This window comes from Saccostrea cucullata, unplaced genomic scaffold (genome assembly GCF_032062105.1).
Source record: "Saccostrea cucullata isolate Sc308-1 unplaced genomic scaffold, CSIRO_AGI_Scuc_v1 ctg11, whole genome shotgun sequence".
NCBI classification, from domain to species: Eukaryota; Metazoa; Mollusca; class Bivalvia; order Ostreida; family Ostreidae; genus Saccostrea; species Saccostrea cuccullata.
In genome coordinates, this window is record NW_026933222.1 from 518,252 (window position 1) to 541,263 (window position 23,012).

At 33.4% G+C, this 23,012-nt stretch overlaps 2 protein-coding genes across 2 annotated transcripts; one reads left to right on the forward strand and one right to left on the reverse strand.

Annotated features, from left to right (window-relative positions):
• LOC134237729 (exocyst complex component 7-like) lies at positions 1-21,935 on the forward strand. Its single transcript, XM_062719877.1, has 22 exons — positions 1-76; positions 6,815-6,980; positions 7,644-7,728; positions 8,506-8,614; positions 9,634-9,719; positions 9,848-9,872; positions 10,771-10,829; positions 11,243-11,272; positions 15,460-15,515; positions 15,993-16,099; positions 16,194-16,298; positions 16,390-16,509; positions 16,792-16,851; positions 16,961-16,999; positions 17,290-17,349; positions 17,635-17,701; positions 17,951-18,019; positions 18,264-18,384; positions 18,679-18,774; positions 19,096-19,183; positions 20,106-20,147; positions 20,554-21,935. Exons 1-22 carry the CDS (start codon positions 26-28, stop codon positions 20,788-20,790), a joined length of 1,878 nt encoding a protein of 625 aa, XP_062575861.1. The 5' UTR covers positions 1-25; the 3' UTR covers positions 20,791-21,935.
• LOC134237724 (uncharacterized) lies at positions 11,760-14,777 on the reverse strand. The gene is made up of 3 exons (XM_062719872.1): positions 14,697-14,777; positions 13,273-13,406; positions 11,760-12,307 (listed from the first exon to the last, which is right to left on the reverse strand). The coding sequence occupies exons 1-3, from the start codon at positions 14,755-14,757 to the stop codon at positions 12,164-12,166; spliced, it is 339 nt and encodes a 112-aa protein (XP_062575856.1). The 5' UTR covers positions 14,758-14,777; the 3' UTR covers positions 11,760-12,163.
• Positions 21,936-23,012: the final 1,077 nt, after the last annotated feature.

A 23,012-nucleotide genomic window follows, 5' to 3' on the forward strand; every position in this document is an offset into this window, starting at 1 on the left:
AGTATAAATAAAATAGGAAAACAAAATGAGTACAACAAGCATTCAGAAAGCAGACATTGACAACAAACTTGAAAGGGTTTGTATCATGATCTTAATAAGTTAATTATTTATCTATGCGATGTGTTGGCGTGCTGTTCGACATTGAACAGGTTGGGCACACACCGCCAAATGGTCATTTAACCCCCGTTTGGTGGTCATTCGCCCATATCGGCGTCTTTATTAACCACCAAATGGGAGAGAAAAATCGTTCTGTTCAGTTCTCTGGAATGACGTGAAATGGCGCATAATTTCAACTCACGGGGAATAAAATATAGATATTTATCTGTACAACTCCGCCATGGCCGGTCCCAAGCCCGGATGAGAAAGGAGGAGGGTTGGGCGTGGGGCCAGCAACCCCACCCCGTAAAAACTTTACCGCTACAGAAACGACAACAAGGGAATATAATTCAACTGGCCAATGGAGCGAAGCGGACCAAGCAACTGGACTTATGAAGGCTGGGGATCAAATCCGAGAGGACGTCTCTAGCCAGACTGCGGAGCTCCTGACGCCCAAACGATGCATGAGAGTTGGTTTTTGGAACGTGAGGACTCTGTTTCAAGCAGGAAGATTAGCACAAGCAGTACATGAGATGAACAGCTATGGCCTCTGCATGCTGGGAGTTTCAGAATCAAGATGGACAGGGACAGGAAAGCAGCGAATGAGCTCAGGCGAAACCATCATCTGGTCAGGCAGACAGGATGGAAACCACCAGGAAGGTGTTGCCCTCATCATCAGTAAGAAGCACACCAACAGCCTGTTACAATGGAAGCCAATTAATGAACGACTGCTCTATGTAAGAATGGACTCCAAGTACACCAAGCTGTCAGTCATCGTTGCATATGCACCAACGGAAGTAGCAGACGAGGAAGACAAGGAGGAATTCTACAGTGCTTTACAGACTGCAGTGGAGGACATCCCAAGACATGATGTTCTTCTGTTGTTGGGAGACTTCAATGCACAGGTTGGCAGTAACAACGAAAACAGGGAGAGAATCATGGGACAACATGGTACAGGGCAGTTAAATGACAACGGTGAGAGACTAATTGGGTTTTGTGAAGAGAACACCCTCGTCTTAGGCGGTACTCTTTTTGCACACAAGACCATCCACAAGCTCACTTGGACATCACCAGATGGGAGAACGCAGAACCAGATCGACCACATTGTGATAAACAGCAAGTGGAAGCGCTCCCTTCAGGATGTAAGAGTTATGCGAAATGCAGATGTTGGTAGTGACCACAACCTACTCGTGGCAAAGCTGACACTTAAGCTGAGGAAGACCAAGATTGGCAGCAGCAGGAACCGGCGTTTTGATGTTGGCATGCTGACAGACCCAGCGCTTAAGCAGCAGTACAACTTGGCACTAAAGAATCGTTTCAGTATCCTCAAAGACAAAACAGCACTCACCATCGATAGTTTCAACAACGCAGTAACAGAAGCTGCAAAAGAGACCATTGGATACAGAAAGAGCAAAAAGAAAGAATGGATGTCCACAGACACATGGAAAGCCATTGAGGAGAGAAAACAGTTGAAGAAGAGAGTCCTGGACACCAAGTCCCCAAGATTGAAAGAGAGAGCAGAAATGCAGTACAGAGAGAAAGACAGACAAGTCAAGACCTCGGCAAGAAGAGACAAGCGGCAGTACACAGAAAAACTAGCAGATGAAGCGGAAGCAGCCGCTGAAAGGAAGGACATGAAGACTGTCTACATGATTACTAAGAAACTAAGAGGAGACAGAGGACAGAATCAGGACCTCCCACTGAAGGCAAGCGATGGCACATTAATCACTGAAGAGCAAGCCAAGCTAGCGAGATGGAGGGATCATTTCCAGCAGACCCTGAATCAGCCTGACCCACCAGCTCTTGCAGAAATCAGCGAGGCAGAAGAGGACCTGGACATCAATCTGGGACCCATCTCACTACAGGAAGTGAAGGACGCCATCTGCAAGTTGAAGAATGGCAAGGCACCAGGAGAGGATGGAGTCTGCGCTGAGATGTTGAAGGCAGAGGAACAGGACACCCCACGACTTCTTCAAAGTATTCTCCAAGACATCTGGGACAATGAGGAAATTCCAGACAACTGGAGAAAAGGAGTCATTGTAAAACTCCCAAAGAAAGGGGACCTGTCAGACTGCAACAATTGGAGAGGAATCACTTTGCTGTCCCTCACGAGCAAGATCTTTAGCCGCATCATCCTCCAGCGCACTACCACAGCAGTGGACACCATCCTACGACAGGAGCAGGCTGGATTTAGAAAAGGACGATCTTGCATTGACCACATCTTCGTTCTCCGCCAGATACTTGAGCAGTCGCACGAGTGGAACAGCCCACTTTACCTGGTGTTTGTTGACTTTGAGAAGGCCTTTGATAGCCTTCATAGAGCATCCCTCTGGAGAATCTTACGACACTATGGCATCCCGCAGAAACTGGTGAACATCATCCAGTCCCTCTACGAAAACATCGAGTGCCAAGTAATACATGACAACAAACTGACAGAACCCTTCGGAGTGGACACTGGCGTGAAGCAAGGCTGCATACTGTCTCCAATGCTCTTCTCCCTTGCAGTGGATTGGCTCATGCGCAACGTCACCGAAGGAAGACGGCAGGGCATTCAGTGGACTCTGACCACAGTCCTAGAGGACCTGGACTATGCTGATGACCTGGGGCTTCTATCTAGTAGACATCAGGACATACAGCAAAAGACGGAGACCCTCAGCGAAATAGCCAACACCATAGGACTCAGAGTTAACACCAAGAAAACGCAGGTCATGAGGAAAAATGCCAGAAACACAGACCCAATCACAGTCAACGGGAGGCAGCTGGAGAACGTAGAGGAATTCACCTACTTGGGCAGCAAAATGACAACAGACGGTGATTGCGAGCAAGAGATTAAGACCAGACTCAGCAAAGCCAACCAAGCTTTTGCCATGCTCAAACCCGTTTGGAAATCTACAAGCCTTAGCATCCAGACAAAAATCAGATTATTCCGGAGTAATGTCCTCAGTGTGCTGCTATATGGATCTGAGTGCTGGAAGACCACTGTCACCATTGAGAAGAAACTCGAAGTGTTCCAGACCAAGTGCCTACGTCGCATCATGAAGATCTTCTGGCCCAACACTATTTCCAATGAAAATCTCCGAAACATGGCAAGTATGGAGACTCTGGCAGAGATGATCCAAAGGCGACGCTGGAGATGGTTGGGACATGTCTGCCGCATGCCTACCAGCTCCATTACCAGGACAGCTCTTGGCTGGACACCACAGGGGAAGAGGAACAGAGGGCGCCCAAAGGAGACTTGGCGGCGCACCATTGAGAGAGACCTGAGGAACAGAGGACTCACCCTGCAGACAGCCCCCAGAGCAGCAGCCGACAGAGCCAATTGGAGAGCCCTTGCTGTCGCCTCAAGTGCCAGACGGCGCAGAGAGGACTGAGTGAGAGTGATTTATCTGTACTCTGAACGAAAAAAATTAAAATTTCAACGCGGACTTTTTTGCGCAGTGTCGTTCAAATAATTGACAAAATCGTCACCTATGTAAACAAATGTAACGTTTCTCTGTTTTAACTTTAAAAGAAAAATTCCCTCCGTCTCGCGCGTAGATGAGCCTATCAATCGTGTTGATCACTTCATATTTCTGTCATCCGGGCAACCGATCAATTATCTAAACCAATCAAAAATGACGATCTTTTCCAAACTTGGGTCAAAAGATTGAATTAACTACGGAGACCCATAAGTGTTAATTTTCAAAAAGTAAAATACGAGGAATGGTAAGAATTCGCTTTTATTTAGTTTATTTCGTAAGCAATGGCTTTATTCTTTATAAAAATGCGATATGCAGTGAATTCATGTTAAAATAATCACTCGAAAACCATAATTTTGGAATAAAAACAGGAATAATTGCAAATGTCACTTTGTAAATCTTTTATTCAAAAATATTTAATAAATATAGTAGATACAACATAGATAAGCATACTAAACCACAAAGTGTCGCACAGAAATCGCAACTTCGTCCTAAAAGAAAATAAAGAATAAATGTTACATTCAAATGTAGGAAAAATGAATATTATGGCACTAAGTGCCCACCATACGAATAAGATTCGAGGAGCTCGTGTTTAACGGGATTTTTTAAAGATTCATATAGACGCAGATCAAAAGATCGTTTGAAAAGTTACTTCTCTAGACTAACACCTCTTGTTTAAATGTATTTTTTACCGAACTATACACAACAAAATATTTTTTTTGTATTGTTTGAGCAAATAGTTCGGCCGTCACGAACAGCTGTGGGTTTCGTTTTTACGAAGTTCCACAGAAATTCCACATGGAAAATTGACTAAATGTTATTAAATGTGCGATGAATATGTTAATTAAAATTCCCAAATGCCTAAGTAAATGCGCTTTTGCTTCATTTCAATGAAAATTGGATTTGAATAAAAAAGACCACCATTTGGTGGTTAATAAAGACGCCGATATGGGCGAATGACCACCAAACGGGGGTTAAATGACCATTTGGCGGTGTGTGCCCAACCTGTTGAATCACAATTTGAAGTTGAAACTAGGATGCGAAAGAATTTTTTTCAGCATTCCAGGAAAATCACTATATTTAACTATAAAGCTAAATCTACCTATATAGCTTTATTTACCTATATAATATAGCTTTATTTAGCTATTTCAGAGTTAATGTCTGTTTTATGGAAAGCAGACAAAAAGATTGTCCATCAAAAGGGCGATAAATGACCATTTGGTGGGGTGTGCTAAACCTGAGTAACAGTGTTTTTACTGTCTCTCAGGTCCATGCACCAGTATCCCACATACACAGTAACCCGAATAAATAACATTTTGCAAGAAATGAGTAGATCTACTGTATTTTAATTTTTTTTAAGTGATACTTTCGTAACCAGGATATGTTGTGGGATTGTGTATTTATCCTTTAATGTGATGATGGTGCTACCATTAGAGTGAATACAATTACCTTTTTAGTATTCTCTTTATAAAATATAGTAGACCTGCATGTGACATTTGGTGTGTCAAGACTCTTCTTGATCAGTTGATGTCACATATGAAGTCATACATAAGTTGGTATTAATAAACCAGTGACTGAATATTTCAGCTGATTTGAAAAAAGAAGAATTTATTTACTATATACCTGAAATATTTCAATTAAATCAAGGCAATTTTATTTTTTGTTTAACAGTCTTGTAAGAATATAGCTTACTGAATCGTTGGGATTCCAGAAATTACTGCTGAAAAAAAAATCATTCGGATCAATGTGCAAAGTCTGAATTTCTCTTCATCCTGGAGTTGCTGTAAGAGCTATAATTTTAGAGCTCACAGTGACAAGTGACACTGTGTGCCCTTAGCTGCACTCGCTATCAATAAAGCTACAGAAAGGTTACAGTACAAACTATTGAAAATCAGTTTTATGATGAAGGTCAAAAGTTAATTTAAACAAGATGTGTTTGTGAAACACTATGCGCCTGGCAGCAAAAAAGTTGGAAAAAGCTATTTTTAGTATATAGGTCACAGTCAAGGTCACAAGGTCATTGACCTTGGTGTTGTTTGTAAGAACTTAATTAGTGGGGTATGCATACTAAATATGAACTCCCTATCTCCTATGCTTTAAAAGTTATGGCAAAAAGTGGAAAAAACCTTTTTTAGTATAAAGGTCACAGTCAAGGTCACATGGTCATTGACCTTGGTGTTGTTTGAAAGAACTTTATTAGTGGAGTAAGCATACTAAATATGAAGTCCCTATCTCTTATGGTTCAAAAGTTATGGCAAAAAGTGGAAAAAGCTTTTTTTAGCATATAGGTCACAGTCAAGGTCACAAGGTCATTGACCTTGATGTCATTTGAAGGAACTTTATTAGTGGAGTATGCATACCAAATATGAAGTCTCTATCTCTTATGGTTCAAAGGTTATGACAAACAGTGGAATAACCTATTTTTAGCATATAGGTCACAGTCAAGGTCACAAGGTCATTGACCTTGCTGTCATTTGAAAGAACCTTTTTAGTGGAGTATGCATACCAAATATGAAGTCTCTATCTCTTATGGTTCAAAAGTTATGACAAACAGTTGAAAAACCTATTTTTAGCATATAGGTCACAGTCAAGGTCACAAGGTCATTGACCTTGATGTCATTTGAAAGAACTTTATTAGAGGAGTATGCATAATAATTATGAAGTCTCTATCTCTTATGGTTCAAAAGTTATGACAAACAGTTGAAAAACCTATTTTTAGCATATAGGTCACATTCAAGGTCACAAGGTCATTGACCTTGATGTCATTTGAAAGAACCTTTTTAGTGGAGTGTGCATACCAAATATGAAGTCTCTATCTCTTATGGTTCAAAAGTTATAACAAACAGTTGAAAAACCTATTTTTAGCATATAGGTCACAGTCAATGTCACAAGGTCATTGACCTTGATGTCATTTGAAAGAACTTTATTATAGGAGTATGCATACTAATTATGAAGTCCCTATCTCTTATGGTTCAAAAGTTATGACAAACAGTTGAAAAACCTATTTTTAGCATATAGGTCACATTCAAGGTCACAAGGTCATTGACCTTGGTGTCATTTGAAAGAACTTTATTAGAGTAGTATGCATACCAAATATGAAGTCTCTATCTCTTACGGTTCAAAAGTTTTGGCCAAGGTTAAAGTTGACAACAGACAGACAGACAAACAGACAAACAGACAGGACAAAAACAATATGCGCCCGAAAAAATTCGGGCGCATAAAAATCCACTACTATAAATCTGCATGCTTTTTTATTGCAGGAAAAGAATAATTTACTAAATTTGAAGGAAGCCTTGAATAAGAGCAACACCAACACCAACAACATGCTGACAATTCTGCAAAGCTTTGAAAATCGTCTTAGAAAACTTGAAAATACAGTAGAGCCTGTATACAATGAAACTGAGATGTTAAGAAGAAGACAAGAACGTATCCTAATTGTAAATAATTGAACTACTGTTTGTTTTCAGTTCCATTCGGTCTGAAATCTTAAGATAATATGATAATAAGTTTCATTTGGTTTGCACTAATGTCAATTTTCAAACTGTTACTATGCCTACAAATTTGTTTTCATATAATAGACTATAGAACAAAAGAATATTTTTTCATTATTTCCATGCTGACATCTTTATTTTTCTACTGTCTTTTTTTTTGGTGAGGATGTAGTTGACTTAGAGGACCAGTCATTTTCTGTCAAGGTGACCTTCCCTTGTGTTGCATTGGTCCACAGCATCTTCAGTCTATTTGATGCACCCCTGAATAAGTGAGAGATCTTCTATCCACCAACTAGGAGACTAGCTTTGGAGCCATACAACCACAGCCATTTTCTTGATAATGAAAAAGAGTGTGATTTTTCATGAAATTCTCTAAAATAAATTGCTACATCAGTCATCTCCTATTGTTTTAAACTTTTTTTATTCACTGCAAGGTACATCAATTTTTATTCTTATTAAATGAATTTGAGTTTAGAATGATGTTATAGACACTTAAAAAAAAGATATTTCTGTAAAATTCATTCAAAATCAAATTCTTTTCTATGAATATTCTATGCATCCAAGGCTTTCCAAAGAATTTTCCTTACAAGGTTTCTAGATATAGAGAAGACTATGGTAACCCTTGACAATGTGCTGGGCTACTATCATGTGGCTAAGGAAGTTGAAGAATTCATAAAAGAAGGGTACATTTTTAATATATTTGTAAAATCATATTTTGGAGGGGTGAAATTTTCGTGGTTTGAGGAAAACATATTGGTTCATGGTGATTTGATATCGTGGTTGAAGAACTGTTCAGTACTACTTCATTTGTAAATTTGCATTTCGTGGTGGACATAGATTCTTGGTTTTCTTCATACCTTTAAAACCACGAAAATTAAACCACCACCAAAATTAGTGATTTCACAGTACATGAATGTGTGGATCTTATATTAAATTAGATTTATAATTATTCGAAACATTTTACATTTTTATGATACTGTTTAACTCAGTTGGTATGTCAACAGTTTTAGATTGACATAAGTTAAAGCCATATAATGCGTAACTGATCAAAAAAATATATTTTTCAAAAATACAAAATTAAGTAAAGAATTATAGTTGATACATTTAGATTAAAGCTTTTCATACAATTCTGAACACAGAGAACACCTCCTTTCATCTAATAATACGATTTTATCTTCTCTGTAATGTGTTATTTAAATCTTTTGTATTTTCTTGCAGAGTAAAAAAAATGGTTTGTATTATTTGCCAAATTAAATTGTGATATCTTTATAACGCAATTGATTTAGATTTTGTAATTTATGGAAAAGTTCTATCTTTATATAAAGTAATGATACAAATAATAAGTTCTTATAATTTTAGTCCGATAATTTTCATTGTACATACGCCATATATGGCTTTAAAGAAAAAAGCAATGTGGTGGATGGCTTTCTATTTATAAATATTTTATATTGCCTTTGCAGGCCTCACAACTGCGGATTAGAAAAGTATTTATCAATAATGGACAGACTGGTGCAGGCTCATAACTACTTCAACAAACATAACCCAACCAGCCTGGAGCTTACAGATGTGGTAAGATGTGCTATCAAATCTTCCTTATCTCTTATGCTAACTATTTATTTTAATTACATCAAAACATACTGTATACAGGGAAATTTTCAAGAAAATACAAAAATAGGGGTCATTAAAAAAGCTTCTTCTCAAGAACCACTGGGCCAGAAAAGCTGAAACTTATGTGGAAGCATCCTGGAGTAGTGAATTGAAATTAAAACACAGCATAATTTTTTACATAGAAATATATAGGAATAATCTTTAGAAATCATCCTTTCAAGAACCAATGGACCAGAAAAGCTGAAAAAAGGGAAAAAATAATGGGGTACTGTAGAGGCGAAAATAACCCCATATACAGTAGATAATAATCATTAAAAATGCTGAGTTAAGGAATATTATAATAGTAAACACAAATGCTTCTGAACATCAATAGTTTCTGAGTTGTGTGATGTGATGTGAATGCCCTTTTTAGATACAAGTGTATGTCCTGTGCATGTTCAGTATACTGTGTTTTTATGTTCTTTATCATTACTGTGTATTTTGAGGAAGGGAGTATAACTTCTGATGTTATTAATCCTATTTTAGTTGCGTTTTATTTGTGCCGAGTTTATGTCCTCGACATGATCTCAACAGATGAAGGTAACTCACTCGATAAATCAGTGATTGAACTCGTAAGGAATCTTCAGGTTAAATTTATTCTACACAAAATTCATTATTGGTACCTCTGCTTCTTTAGTTGTTTTAACTTCCAGTTTACATCTGTTGAAGGCATATCCTTTTTAATCTTCAAGTTGTTAATTCTGTGCAGAGTCCATAAAAAAAAAGGGGTTTGTATAATTTGCTCAATTTACTTTAAACCCTTATTACCACATACAGCATAAAGTCTTCTGAATTAATTTTGTAATTTTTCTATTTCAGAAGGCTGCTTTATTTCTTTAATGAGCCTTTGTGAATACTGAAAATATCTTATTCTTTTACATTTATATCTTTATTATCATATTTAGTTTAAATAAGATAGTTAAAAAATGAAGTAATAATCATGGCTGTTCAATAACACTAAGAACATAGAGTACATGAAGGATTACACCAAAGCTAGATCAACCATGCTGATCAGATCCCTGCAAGGGTAAGATATACAAATAAAACCCAAAGAGCTTCTCAGCCAGGAAGAAATATGTAAAGGCACAAGTCAACATGCAATTTCTAAATTATCCATTTTCAATAAGTCCTGATTTTTGTAGAGTCTGATTAAAGCCAGTCCGACTATTTCACTTCGTTTGTAGGAACAAATGAAGTGAAATGAAGGGCCACGCCCTCATAGGGAGATAATTGGGAATTAATGAAAATTTGGTATATTTAAAAATCATTTCCATGTATCACTATGCAAGGAAAGATGAAACTTTTGGATTAAACATCCTCAGGTAGTGTAGATTCAAGTTTGTTTCATGAGGGAAATGTCCGTCAAAGTTTTACATAGAAATATATAGGAAAATTCTTTAAAAATCTTCTTCTCAAGAATGACAAAGCCGTGATTCATCATATTTATATGGGAGCATGCTCCTGGTCAGTTAACAAATTTGTTCAATATATGAATGTACTTATTTCAGTGAAACAGTTTTACATAGAAATATATAGGAAAATTCTTTAAAAATCTTCTTTAACCTGACAAAGCCATAATTCATTTTTATTATCTCAGGTACTTTTCAAGTTTGTTCAAATCAGAAAGGGGTAGGGGGTGCCACAATGGTCATCCAATGTTTTTAGAAATATATGAAAATTCTTTAAAATCTTCTTCCACAAGGACAAAGCCATAATTTCATATTAAAAAAAGTATGCTAGATATTAAACTTTAAGTTTTTTTGTAGTCCAAAAACAAAGTTTTACATAGAAATATATAGGAAAATTCTTTAAAAATCTTCTTCTCAAGAATGACAAAATAAAAATTTATATGGAAGCATTCTTTTTTACTTTTTTTACTGGGTATTTTGGTTTAAAAAAGATTCTTGAAAAATATATATAGGAATTTTTTTTAAAAATCTGAATAAAAAGAGCAAATCCATGATTGGTCATGGGACTACTTTTGGATTTAAACTGTTAAAAAGCCATTTTTTGAAAGATTGATTTCAATAGTGCTCAGGTGAGCGATGTGGCCCATGGGCCTCTTGTTTTTATTGCAGGCTGGTAAGATAAAAGCTTCTAAAGATACTCCTGGCAGGAAGAGTTACAGGAAAATGGCGTGAGTTCATAATTATAGTTCGTATACATGAATATAAACACTATATTCAAATCCGTAGGGAAGTTGTGTTATTGCGTTTCTGTTCAGCATGATATTGTAATGATCCAAAAACTATGCATGCTTTCTTAGTACAGTGTAGTATGATCAAATGTATCTTTTCTGTCATGGATGGATTAGCAGATATTTAGAGCTTTCCATTCAATTTTAAAACTTTACAAAAAGGACACAGAAATTTACAATTGTAAAAACTATATTTACGATAAGTTTTTGTACTGTTAATCAACAACAAAATTCGTAATAAACTTGAGAAAAGTTTAACATATTCTACTGTATATTAGGTAATTTCTTTAAGCCTCTTAATTCTGTGGATCTCATAAATAATTTTAATTATTTGGCAATGTTAATCAATTTAGAGTATTGGTAGCTGTTAAAAGGCACTTCAGGTACTGGCATTGAGAGGTTTTCTAAACAAAAAAGTTTACATTCAATATACTTGTTAGCCAATTAGCTTATTAAAAGTTTTCAGTCCTTCAAGCCGTTCTTTGCCTACTGCTGTACATTGAAATCTTGCATTCTTCAAATGGCTTCTTGGAAAAGAATTTTCAAAAATTTTATTCGTGGAAATTTTATTCATCATGGTCATATAGGGAAATTACCTTAATATTTTTGAAAGATGAATAACTAAATGTTGAATTGTCACTTTAAAATTCTCTTAATTTATATTTGCTTCATCAGTTCTGGAATTAAAAAGGCAGCTTATAAACTTACAATGGTTTTATTTACAGAAACATGTATTGTATTTATTAAATCTGACTTATTATAAAATGAAATATGCATTTTTAATTGCTTGAAAGCTTTAAGAACTCATAACAACACAAGAACAGTAAAATTATTGCAAGCAGTTCTACAACATCTATTAGTTTACTGTAAAAGTTTATTTTTCTCAATTTTCTATTACAAAAATAACAGTTCTCCTGTTGGTTTATGATAAAACTGTAGTAGAATTTTTCTACAATAAAGAAAAAATAAAAATATCACTGACTAAGGAATGAATATGTACATTCTCTTCAATGAAATTATTTCAATTGAACTACAGTTATTGTAGGATATTGTACTAAGTTGCATTTATATTTTTCATATTCTTACATGATCACTTTATCATTATAAAAGTGGTAAAGGCATATTTCATTATCAGGTAAGGTATATAATTTAAAGTTACTGACACTTAGTGATATTGTGTAAAATAAATATTTGCCTCATTATTTGAAGAAAAAAATCTTACAGTCACTTGAAGTTAGTCACAGAAACTCTGATGATATACTATAGTGGTATGTTTATTGAAGAATTTTTTGGTAAACATCAATAGCATTAGGTCCACCACAAACCAATAAACTGTTCCCCTCACATGCCATTGTGCATTTTGTACTTGGAGTTACAGGGAAAATCAACTGATTTCCACAGAAACATTGATTGCCATACTGAAATAATAATATAAATGATATAATCTTTACTTTGAGCTTCTTGATTGCAAAGAAATGATAAAAACTTTGAATAATTTTTTATTCTACTACATTGTACTACAAGTTGTAGACCAGCTGAACTTTTGCATTGATAAACTGTTGTTTTTGCTTGTCTGTAAACAGTCCTCAAATACCTCTTCTACAAATTTTATCTGGTAAGAGAGAAATCAGATACAAACGTTTTTGATTTTTTTATTTTATGATTTTTTTTTCGTAAATAAATGAAAGTTATTGCTCTACATGTATTGCTAGATTTGGAATGATAAGTGCAGCTGTACTTAGTATGCTAAGTACCTGTATGTATGAAAAAAGAAAATCATATTACTACATAATTTTAAAACTTTGTTCAAGTTTAGACTATATCTAGAAAATTCTGTGGATCAATCAGCTTTTGATTTAAATGAAATGTGCCATTTTTGAATTCACTTGTGCTGAAAGCTCAAGTGAACTTTTTTGATCACCCATCCTCTGTCTGTCTGTCTAGCTCTCCATCTCATCTGTAAACTTTTCACATTTTTCAAAAAAAACCCAATGGTTTAATTTTAACCAAAATTGGTTCTGTAACATAACATTATGGGGAGTTAAAAATTGTTAAAATGAAGGGTAAAGACCCTTACAAGGGGAAAAAATCAGCAAAAGATAATAGGGTGGGGTCATTAAAGTCTTCTCAGAACCACTGGGCCAGAAAAGCTGCATGAAACTTACCATATATGGAAGCATCCAAAGGTAGTGTAGATTCTAAATTGTTCAAGTCATGACACCCCCCAAGAGTAGGATGGGGTCACTATAGGTATCACATGACTTCAAGGGGGGGGATGTCTGTTGAAGAACAGCAGGACTAAAGATTTTCAGGTGAGCATTGTGGCCCATGGGTCTCTTGTTTTCATTTCATTTTCATCATGCCAGATGTGTTTTTCCTGTACCTCAACCCCAAAATATGTATAGCCTTTACAGAACTGCTGACAGTGCCATGGACTGTTTGGTTTTAACACTCCTGCCTTGGCTCGCAAAAACCGTCCTGGGATTTCTGTCATACAACCAAGTTGAATATAGTTTGCTACAATGTTATTAATAGTTTAAGCTTAAATTTGGAGGAAACAACAAATAGACAAGTAAATGTGCATGTATTAATGAATAAACCAAACATGTAAAATAGTATTTTAGATAGAAAAAAAAGGTTTTTAAAAAATGGGGGAAATCTAAGTTGAAAAAAACAAAAAAAACCTTTTTTGATCTAAGTTAAAGGTACCCCCCCCCCCCCCCCCAAATTTCTTTTTTCACAAAAAATCTTAGATAACTTTCAATATCCCACCTCTCAAGATCAAAAATACACAAGTTAAATCAACTGTTGGAGTATTTTGCAAAGGAAGTCAAAGGTCAAGGTCATGTGGACTGTGAATTGGTATTTCTTCAATTATGTTTTATGGCAAACAGTGCAAAGGCTAAATAGCAAAGACTTGCCTGTTTAAAAATTCTGTATGTCAGTATTTTGAAAAGTAGGTCAAAGGACAACTTCAAAATTCACAAAATCAGTGACCATTGTATTTTACAAAAGCAAATTGTCAAAGAATGTATGTGCAAAATATAAATTCCAATTCTTAAGTGTGACAGACAGACAGTTAGACAGATGATACTCATTTTTACGGGCCCATAGCGAGACAGATGCAAATTTTTACGCACAAAAAATGATAAATAACCTATATACTCAAATATTTCATTAACTTTAAAAAGAAGCAATTGTTTTAATTTTATATAGTAGGTTTATTAGCTTCAACGACAAAAACTTCATTTTCAAAGGTTAATGTTTTCAAAAAATCTTTATTGAATACAAGAATCTATGATTAAAAATTTTAAAGCCAATTCAAAATTATCTAAATATGCATTCTACTAAACACGAAAAAATATTAATTTTGAAAAACCTCAGAAATTTAACCTACATTGGACTGTGACCTGTTTAGTGAAATAAAGCAGCTGAAAGAAGAATATGACCAACATTGAGAAACAAATGTGTTTATCCTCAATATCTAAATGATGGCAAGATCTTTAAAAATGTTATTAATAATAATTTCTAAAATTAAATGTTTAAAAAACAATTTTCGAATTTAGAATAAAATTACACAAGAACTGTTGATTTTAACAACGTTTAACTTGTATATTCAACGATTATTGTTATGTCTCTTTGCATGTGACATTGTTTTCTTAAGTGTGAATGCGAGACAGAAAAAAAAAAACTTTTATGAACACAAGGTTTATTATTCTTAATTTTCAAAGGTTAATTTTTTCAAAAAATGTTTATTGAATACAAGAATCTATAACTTTAAAGCCAAGAATCATGCATTCGTATTACCTGAATGAACACTGGATAGAAGTAGTGTAAAGCAGGAAAGAAGAATTACCAGCATTGTCATGTTTTATCCTCAATATTAGTAGTATAGTGTTTGGCATTTTTCTTTATTTTCATTCTTTTTTCTGAAAGCAAAAAAAATTAGAAATGAAAGGATCAAGTAACAATATAATTGTCATCTTACATGAATATCAGGTTGAATGAATGAAGCTTATGTTACCACAACATATCAAATATGCTTCATCAGATTTTTGGAATGAAAACCAAAGGTTTTGAAATGGAACAAAGGGATAAACCATGAGAAGACAGTGTCATTTTATTTTATTATGGTGAATATTTTCTGCATAGAAAAAGAATTAGAAGTTAAGATATAATCATAAAATTAAGTATCTTAATTTGTTCTTTAAAAAATTTGACAGTCTTCACTCTTGTCAGTGGTCAAATCAGAAATAAAAAAAAAAACAAAGATATCAGTATACATGTAGCTTTATATTTTAATCCCCTTGCAACGGAGTTTAGTGGATATTGTAATAAGCTTGTTTGTGTGTGTGTTTAAGTTTGTCCTGTCTGCATCAGAATCAATGTCAAATGCTGCCTTTATATATAGATATGCTCGCTTTGTGGTGTAGTGTCCTTGTTTTATCTTGATAAGTTGATATATCTTCCAAAAATTACTATCAAACTATCAAAAATTAAGCTTCAAATCTATCAACTTGTTTTATTGAAATAATAAAAAGTTTGGTTTTTTTTATCTCCCTACTTTTAGCCATTCCTTTAAAAGAAGGGCAGCCACAGCACTGATGCAGTCTCCATTTGACCCTGGTAAGACATTAAACATACATTTACAAGACTCTAATTAAATTAAGAAATTTGAGTTTTACAAAATTGATTTCAGTATGCTGAATATAAGATGAACACAAATGGTGACTTTAGAAATTCATTGAACTCCTTTGGACCTTAGAAAATTATATCTTCGAATTTTTTTTTCACTGACAGATATGTAAAAAACAAACTCAGGGTTTAGTAATTGCAGTTTCAGATGGGGCAAAAGTGGCCATAGCTTGAGAAGTCAAGAATATAAGTTACCTTTAAGGCCTATGGACCTGTTGTAATAACTTTGTCCAAACAAAAAAAAAAAAAAAATTGATTTTAATTTGTACCTTCAAGCGTATAGGTGACAAGATTCCAACACATTTATCTACCATATAGAAAAAGAATTCACTAGAAAAATAAGAGATCTCCAAGATTGTACTTCAGTGTATTATCATAGACTTTGACAAAACCTCTTGTTCATTGAAGGACACAGGAGACAGGGTTCACACACTGATATCCCAAAGGAAGAAAACCTGGAGGTAGAAGTGGACATCTACATCACAGAGTTGTCTGCTCTTCTTAAGCTCATTCAGGTACACTGAGATCAAGTCGGATGTCAGAAATTTTTAGTAATGTATAAATATGTTTTAGCAAATGTGTTAGCTATGACTTCATTATTTATTTCAGAGTGAGGCTCAGCTGATGTCGGGTATCATTGCAGACAAGCATCACAGACAGGTGTTTGATAACATTATACAGGAAGGACTGGACGCTGTCGTCAAAAATGGAGAAGTAAACATTTCTTCTGGCTCCTTACCTAAACCAATTTATTAGTGGATATACCGGTAATTACTTCTTTGTAAGATGAAATATTGTTTTGCAGTTGTTAGCAAGGAATGCAAAGAAGAGTATAGAAAAACATGACTTCATCAATGTTCTGTCGGTATTCCCTGTGGTTAAACATTTGAGGTCCATCAAACCAGAATTTGATCTCACTCTTGAGGTAATGGCCTCTCTCTATTAATGTTAGTATAAATCATACCCAACAATGCCAGTAAATTGATACATAACTTATTTATACCAGTATTCTTTTGTATGGAGCTCATTGCAAAGACACAGTAGACACCTTAAGAAAAGATGGAAATCAGTCTGTATTAAGAAAATACCCTCAGTAGTAACAACATAGGGAACTGAGACATTCCTCCTAATCTGAACAAAATATTGGATCACACATAAAGATGGATGTTCCTGATACATGCATAAATTTATATAATTTTTTTTTCAGGGATGTGCGACACCCACCAGAGCTAAACTGACTTCTTTGTTATCGACTTTAGGCAGTACAGTAAGTATCATCCTCAGTAGTAGACAGTATTGATGTTTGATGAATATTCTAAGAATTTTGTATTACATGTATGTCTACAGCTCTAGTACCTTCATATTAAACTTTGTAGGGTGCAAAAGCTCTAGAAGAATTTGCTGTTAGCATTAAGGTATGTTCTTAAAATGAAATAGTTAAAGTAGTAAATACTTCAAATTGACAGAACTGGTTGTGATTTTCTAATCAGAGATAAATATATCAACATAAAGAGAATCTACATGTGTACATGCATTAATATCAAATTATTGTTATTTTGATTGACCTGTGATTGAAAAAAAAATTTTAATTGATATAAATATTTATTGGAAGTGCAAAATTTTTATTGCATAATCCAAAATATATAAGTGATGGCCATGGAGTAGTCCGAGTATACATGAATTATTTTTTTTTCCTCCTAAACAGACTGACCCAGAGAAGGCATCAATGCCTAAAGATGGAACAGTGCATGAATTGACAAATAGGGTAAAAATAAGAATTATTTAAATTTGGAAAGTGAAAAGTGGTTTCATTTACTATTTTTGGTCAAATGATCCTCAGATACTAGTACTTGGTAACTGATGTTTGCTATATCAAAGATATCAGTAAAAATGACATTCATGTTAAAATACATGTAGTATATAAATAACATGATATCCAAGTTAGAGATATTAGTAAGCATGATTTTTGGATTTAGAAAAGTCAAAATACATAAACCTGATATATAAATACACTTGAGTGATCAAAGATTTAACTGTTCATTTGTTTCAGACCATCATATTTCTGGAACCACTCCTAGATTATGCAGACACTGCAGGAGCTATGCTACTTCTTCATGGTGGGTATAATTTTGTTAATTAAAATCTATCAAATTCTCTGTCAGTGTGAAATTTTTTTATTCAAAAATATTATGGGATTCATCCAGGTAGAAAATGTATGGATACCATAAGTAGATTGTGTAAAGATTGTTTCTAAAAAATACATTTAAAGTTCATATGGCAAATTTCTGCATTCATGTTTATATTAAAACTACCACTGGAAAGAGTAAAAGTACATTGGGATATTAATGACCATTTTTTTCCCTCAGGAGAACAAGCAGCTCCTTCAGAGGCTGTTGATGCTAAAAAGAGTAAACTTAAACTTGCAGACTATATCAGTGAGTAATGTTTGCATCTTTTCTCAGAGAGAGAGAGAGAGAGAGAGAGAGAGAGAGAGAGAGAGAGAGAGAGAGAGAGAGAGGGCAAATATTGATTATGATTTCCAATGACTATTTGATTAATGTTATTGAAAGAAGAAGGATAGAGAGATGGAGATGCATATTACATGTTTACCTCTTTATACATACCTGTACATTTTATCTAAACACCTGTAATGCACCTCATTTGAATTTCATTTTGAAGCCAAAACCTTGTCAGCTCTGGGTCTGAACTTGAGCAATAAAGCAGAGACATACAGTGACCCGACCCTGAGACCCGTGTTCATGCTGAATAATTATCACTACATCCTTAAGTCACTCAAAAGGTGAGGAGAGTTAGTCCATCTGATCAAGATTGCATCAAGATTCCCTACAAATTTAAAAGAATTTTTATCCATTTTCTTTATTTTTGCTATATGCCTGTTGAATAGTATTGATGTTGAGATATTTTGACTTTCTAAATAATTTCTCAAAGTTAACGCTTGAAAAAAGTAAAATAAATATATTGACATTTAAGGTATCACTTATAAAAAAAAAACAGGTTGAAATTTATGTAAAAATGCTGTATTTTGAATTGAAGTATTGAGTTTTACATGTCAAGTAAACATTTTTTAAACCAGATCTGGTTTATTGGATCTTATTCACACCTGGAATAAAGATGTGGGACAATTCTATGAGGACAGAATCAATGAACAAAAGAAATCTTACTCAGAAAGGTTTGATTCTTTCATTCAAGTTCTAAGTCACCGATAATCTTTGAATATTGATTATCTTTAGCTGTACCATTTTTAATCTTGCAAATAAATTGCATTGGATAAGTAGGAATTCTTTTTTCCATTTATTGGTGAATTATTGCATGTACCGGTAAGCAATTTTTGGAATGGGGGATAGATAAGTGGATAAAATATCGCATTTTCATTACTTCTCTTATTTGAAAGACCTAAAAATGTTTTTAGAAAAAAAAAAAACGATTTTGTTTTACAATTGTATACGGTTTGTAATGAAACAGAAAAAAGAATTTGATGCCTGTTTTTCAGTTGGAGCAGGGTAATGCATTATATCACTGAAGTGAATGAACCAATATCTCAACAGAGAATCCAGGCCATGGAATCTAGCAAAGAAAGGGTCAGTCAATCACCTAATATAAAAACAAATGATAAGACTAACAACAAGCAATGAGAAAAATTTAATTTGCAAAATAAATAAGATTTACATGAATGTTAACTTTATTTTCAGTTTAATGTAAACTTTTCACTGGATATTGCTTGATTTAATTAAATCATTGGCAATTTTAAAACTTGATTAAATTTCTTTGTGAATTTGAATTTGTTAAATTACTGGCAATGTTAAAACTGCTATAAGATATTTATGGGACTTTGACAATGACAGGGCTTTGTGATCCCTGTGAGTATTCCCTGTACCTGGAGTGACTTATTATCAAGTCTAGCCTTATTGTTCTAAAGTGGTTATACAGTGTAACAAAATTTGATATTATAATTTGTAAATTTGCTGCCTTGTGCTATAATAGTGTATTTGATACATGTATGCATTTTCTTGACTATGATTTTATGTATTGAAATCTGTATGTAATATACAGTTCTAGAAAGGATAGCCTCTACATGACATTTTCTTTGAATTCCAGTATGCCATTATGTTCATGTTACAACATGTAGCTACATATATAACATATATATTCACTTCAGCTGTGGAATTATTTTTGCATTCTACATTCATTGTATAAATTATTTTTGTTAAAAACTTATATACCCTTACTTTAAATAGGTCAAATTCCTATGAAGAATTTAATTAATTAAAAAATTCAAATTACCGGTATTATTTAAATATGTGCCCTGACTTGATTCTCTCAATTTTCATTTGTTTATGGACTTCATATATTTCATGTACAAATACTTCTGTCATCATTTAATCAAAAGAATAATGAAAAGGAATTACATGTAGTTCAATGTGAAATAAAATGCAAATTTACTTATGGTACATGTAAGCAAGACACACTTAGACTAATCAAAATATTTATTTTTACTTTTAGTTGAAAGACAAGGAAAAACAAAACATAAAAGACAAATTTTCTGTGAGTATGCAAATTTACATTAATATATATAGTAAAAAGAAAGAAAAGTTTGTGCCTTCTTTGAAGTTTAAGTAAGTACTGTAGATTCCTAATTATACATGTGGAATAAATTATTGTTTAATTTCTCGAGAAGCACATCCATGAAATAAAATTGCTCGCTTTTATTTTTATTTTGCTGAGCTATACTGTATGTAAAATCTCTTGATCATCCTTCCATTTGCGAATTATTATTCTTGTGATTTGACATTGAAGAACCAATTTGCGATAATAAGTACTCTCAAAAAATAAAGAAATCTACAGTAAGTAAAAGTGATATGCTGTAAATTGTGGCATCTCTTGCCTCTGTACATGTACTTGTGCCTTCATAACTTGCAGGTACTTACATCTTAAATGTCAATATTTCCAGGGTTTCAACAAAGAGTTGGAGGACATTCTACGAAGTCAGAAAGGATATGCCATTCCTGACCCAGAATTACGTGAACAAATGAAGAAAGACAACAAGGACTTTATCATTCCTTCCTACAGAATGTTCCTGGATAAATATAAAAGACTTAACTTTACAAAAAATCCCACAAAATACATTAAATACTCTGTACAGGACGTGGCGGAAGTGGTGGATAAACTGTTTGATATGTCTGCTTAATTTGTCTAATAATGGTATATTGGCTTGTAACAATTTGTTATTCTTTAAGTACTTGTGATAATATGAATACTAAGCATGAATCTGTTGCAGTTTTATAAGTTACATGTATTCATGTATTGCAGATGATAAGTGAGTAAAATAATAATAACATACAAACTAAATCCAACTACTGGGTAAAAATAACTAACATGATTTTTTTTTATATGAAGATCAAAGCAATATTATTGTTACAAACTTGAGAGAAATATGAAATATGTAGAATGACTTCTGGTATTCAGGTTCTTGATAATTAACACTATCAACACAAACCCTTATGACCAATAAGCCCAAAATAAAGTTGAAAAAAAATATTCAGAAGAAATATTTCTGTACGACCAAATATACAGAATTATATAATAAATCATTATTGTACAGGACGTCAATAATTCAATTTTGCTTCAATCAAAGCTAATAAAAAATTTTCCATTGCAAATATGAACAACAAAAGTTTATAAATGTTTTATTTTTCTGTCATTGAAATAGTTAATTACAAAATGTTCCAATGTCAAACACGCAGTTCATATTGCTTTGAATAATGTAAATATATCATAATATATATAAAATATTATCTATATAAATTAACTATTCAAATTAAATGGAACTCTATTACAGAATGAAGTAAAATTTTACAGAACAGTTGTATAATGTAACACAAGTGAATTAACAGGAATTTAGGATGACAAATACATCAAAAGAATTTTTCTGAGTCACACTCAAATAGAAAATATGTCATGTTGGAGATTGCGCCATCTGTAGATACCATTGATTACAAAAACATTGATTATTCATTAAAAAAAACAAAAAAAAAACATGATATATAGTTTATTTCATGATTAGAAAGGATGATGCTTTTTTTTTACATTTAAAAATACATTGGTGTATCTCATGCAGTTTTAATTTCATGTTGCTAGTCCACAAACTTTTTAATAACCCCTCGTATATTTGAAAAAAATTACAAATAAGATACAAAAAATATCATTTAATTTTAAGGGTACCCTATCTTGCAAAGTAAGTACATTGAACTATATATGACCAATAACTTAACATGATAGAGTGCCATCCAGACTCCTGATTTTTATGTACAATATTTTATTGAAGATTTTTGATTAAAAGAAATATAGAATTTCAACTGTAGTTTTTTTTTTCAAATAGAACATGATACTATGAACAATATACATTCAGTTTTGCTTGAAAATATCATGTAAATCTACACTTTATCTCGTATTTTTTTAAAGCTCATATATACACCATATACAATGTAGCTTTAAAATATTTGTTTTGAAAAAAAATAGACATGAAACAAGATAGATATCATTAAAAGACCTGTAGATCTTATAGGTTTCAGAAGTTAACATCATTAGGCTGATTGACTTCCAGGGCAGAAAAGGCACCGACAAGGAACTCATCTTAGTCAAAATGCAGATTGCTAACTATATGATTATTTGTATATTGTCTCACTATGTATTAGATTTAACATGTGTAGGACAAAATCTTCTGAAGACGTTAAACTTACACCCCCTTTATTTTAATTTCGGATTTTACACCGCATCTGCTTCGAATATTACAATTAAAAAGAACCCGGATACGGTTACCATGATTTCACACGAGTTGTAGGCCGCGGATGCTTTGGATGAACGGAGATAGGAGAGCTTAAAAAAGGCATATGAGAGGAAAAAAAGAAACGAAAAAACCAGGTAAAGAGATTTTAATGCATTAAATGGCAATGTCCCGAGTTTATATTTACGTTTTTTAAAACTAAATGACACGTGGAAATGCATCGTATTAATTTTTTTTAATTTGTTTACCATCATGATCATCGTTGAACCAACGCCAGCATGTTGACTCAGGACCACTAGCATTAAAATGGTGTTTCTTTACAAACAGAAAACTATGTTTTAGTTTTAAAACTGTACTGAAATCAAGTTCTAAAATTTTCAAACTCGCAGAATAGTAGTTGATCTAAATTCATAGAAATAGAATAGGGTAGCCGCTAGGACCCAATAATGGTCAATATCATCAATTGATGAAGGAAAAATTATTGCAACTCTGCTTGAAAAAAAGTTATTCTTAGAAGAAAGGACATATTAAGTAAAACCATTGAAAATTTTTGAGACACACATAAAACATGTGTGTAGACTAGTCTTGGTTTTGATAGAAGCCAAAACGAAAACCTAATTAATAAT

Excerpts from the sequence above, each read along its gene's own strand:
- LOC134237729 (XM_062719877.1), top strand. The coding sequence starts at position 26 with ATGAGTACAACAAGCATTCAGAAAGCAGACATTGACAACAAACTTGAA. Across the intron at positions 6,981-7,643 it reads GTTAAGAAGAAGACAAGAAC|ATATAGAGAAGACTATGGTA; the intron begins GTATCCTAATTG and ends CAAGGTTTCTAG. Across the intron at positions 17,000-17,289 it reads AATTTGCTGTTAGCATTAAG|ACTGACCCAGAGAAGGCATC; the intron begins GTATGTTCTTAA and ends CCTCCTAAACAG.
- LOC134237724 (XM_062719872.1), bottom strand. The coding sequence starts at position 14,757 with ATGACAATGCTGGTAATTCTTCTTTCCTGCTTTACACTACTTCTATCC. Across the intron at positions 13,407-14,696 it reads TCTATCCAGTGTTCATTCAG|CAAACTATATTCAACTTGGT; the intron begins GTAATACGAATG and ends ATAACATTGTAG. Across the intron at positions 12,308-13,272 it reads ATACATATTTTGGGGTTGAG|TATGGCAATCAATGTTTCTG; the intron begins GTACAGGAAAAA and ends TTATTATTTCAG.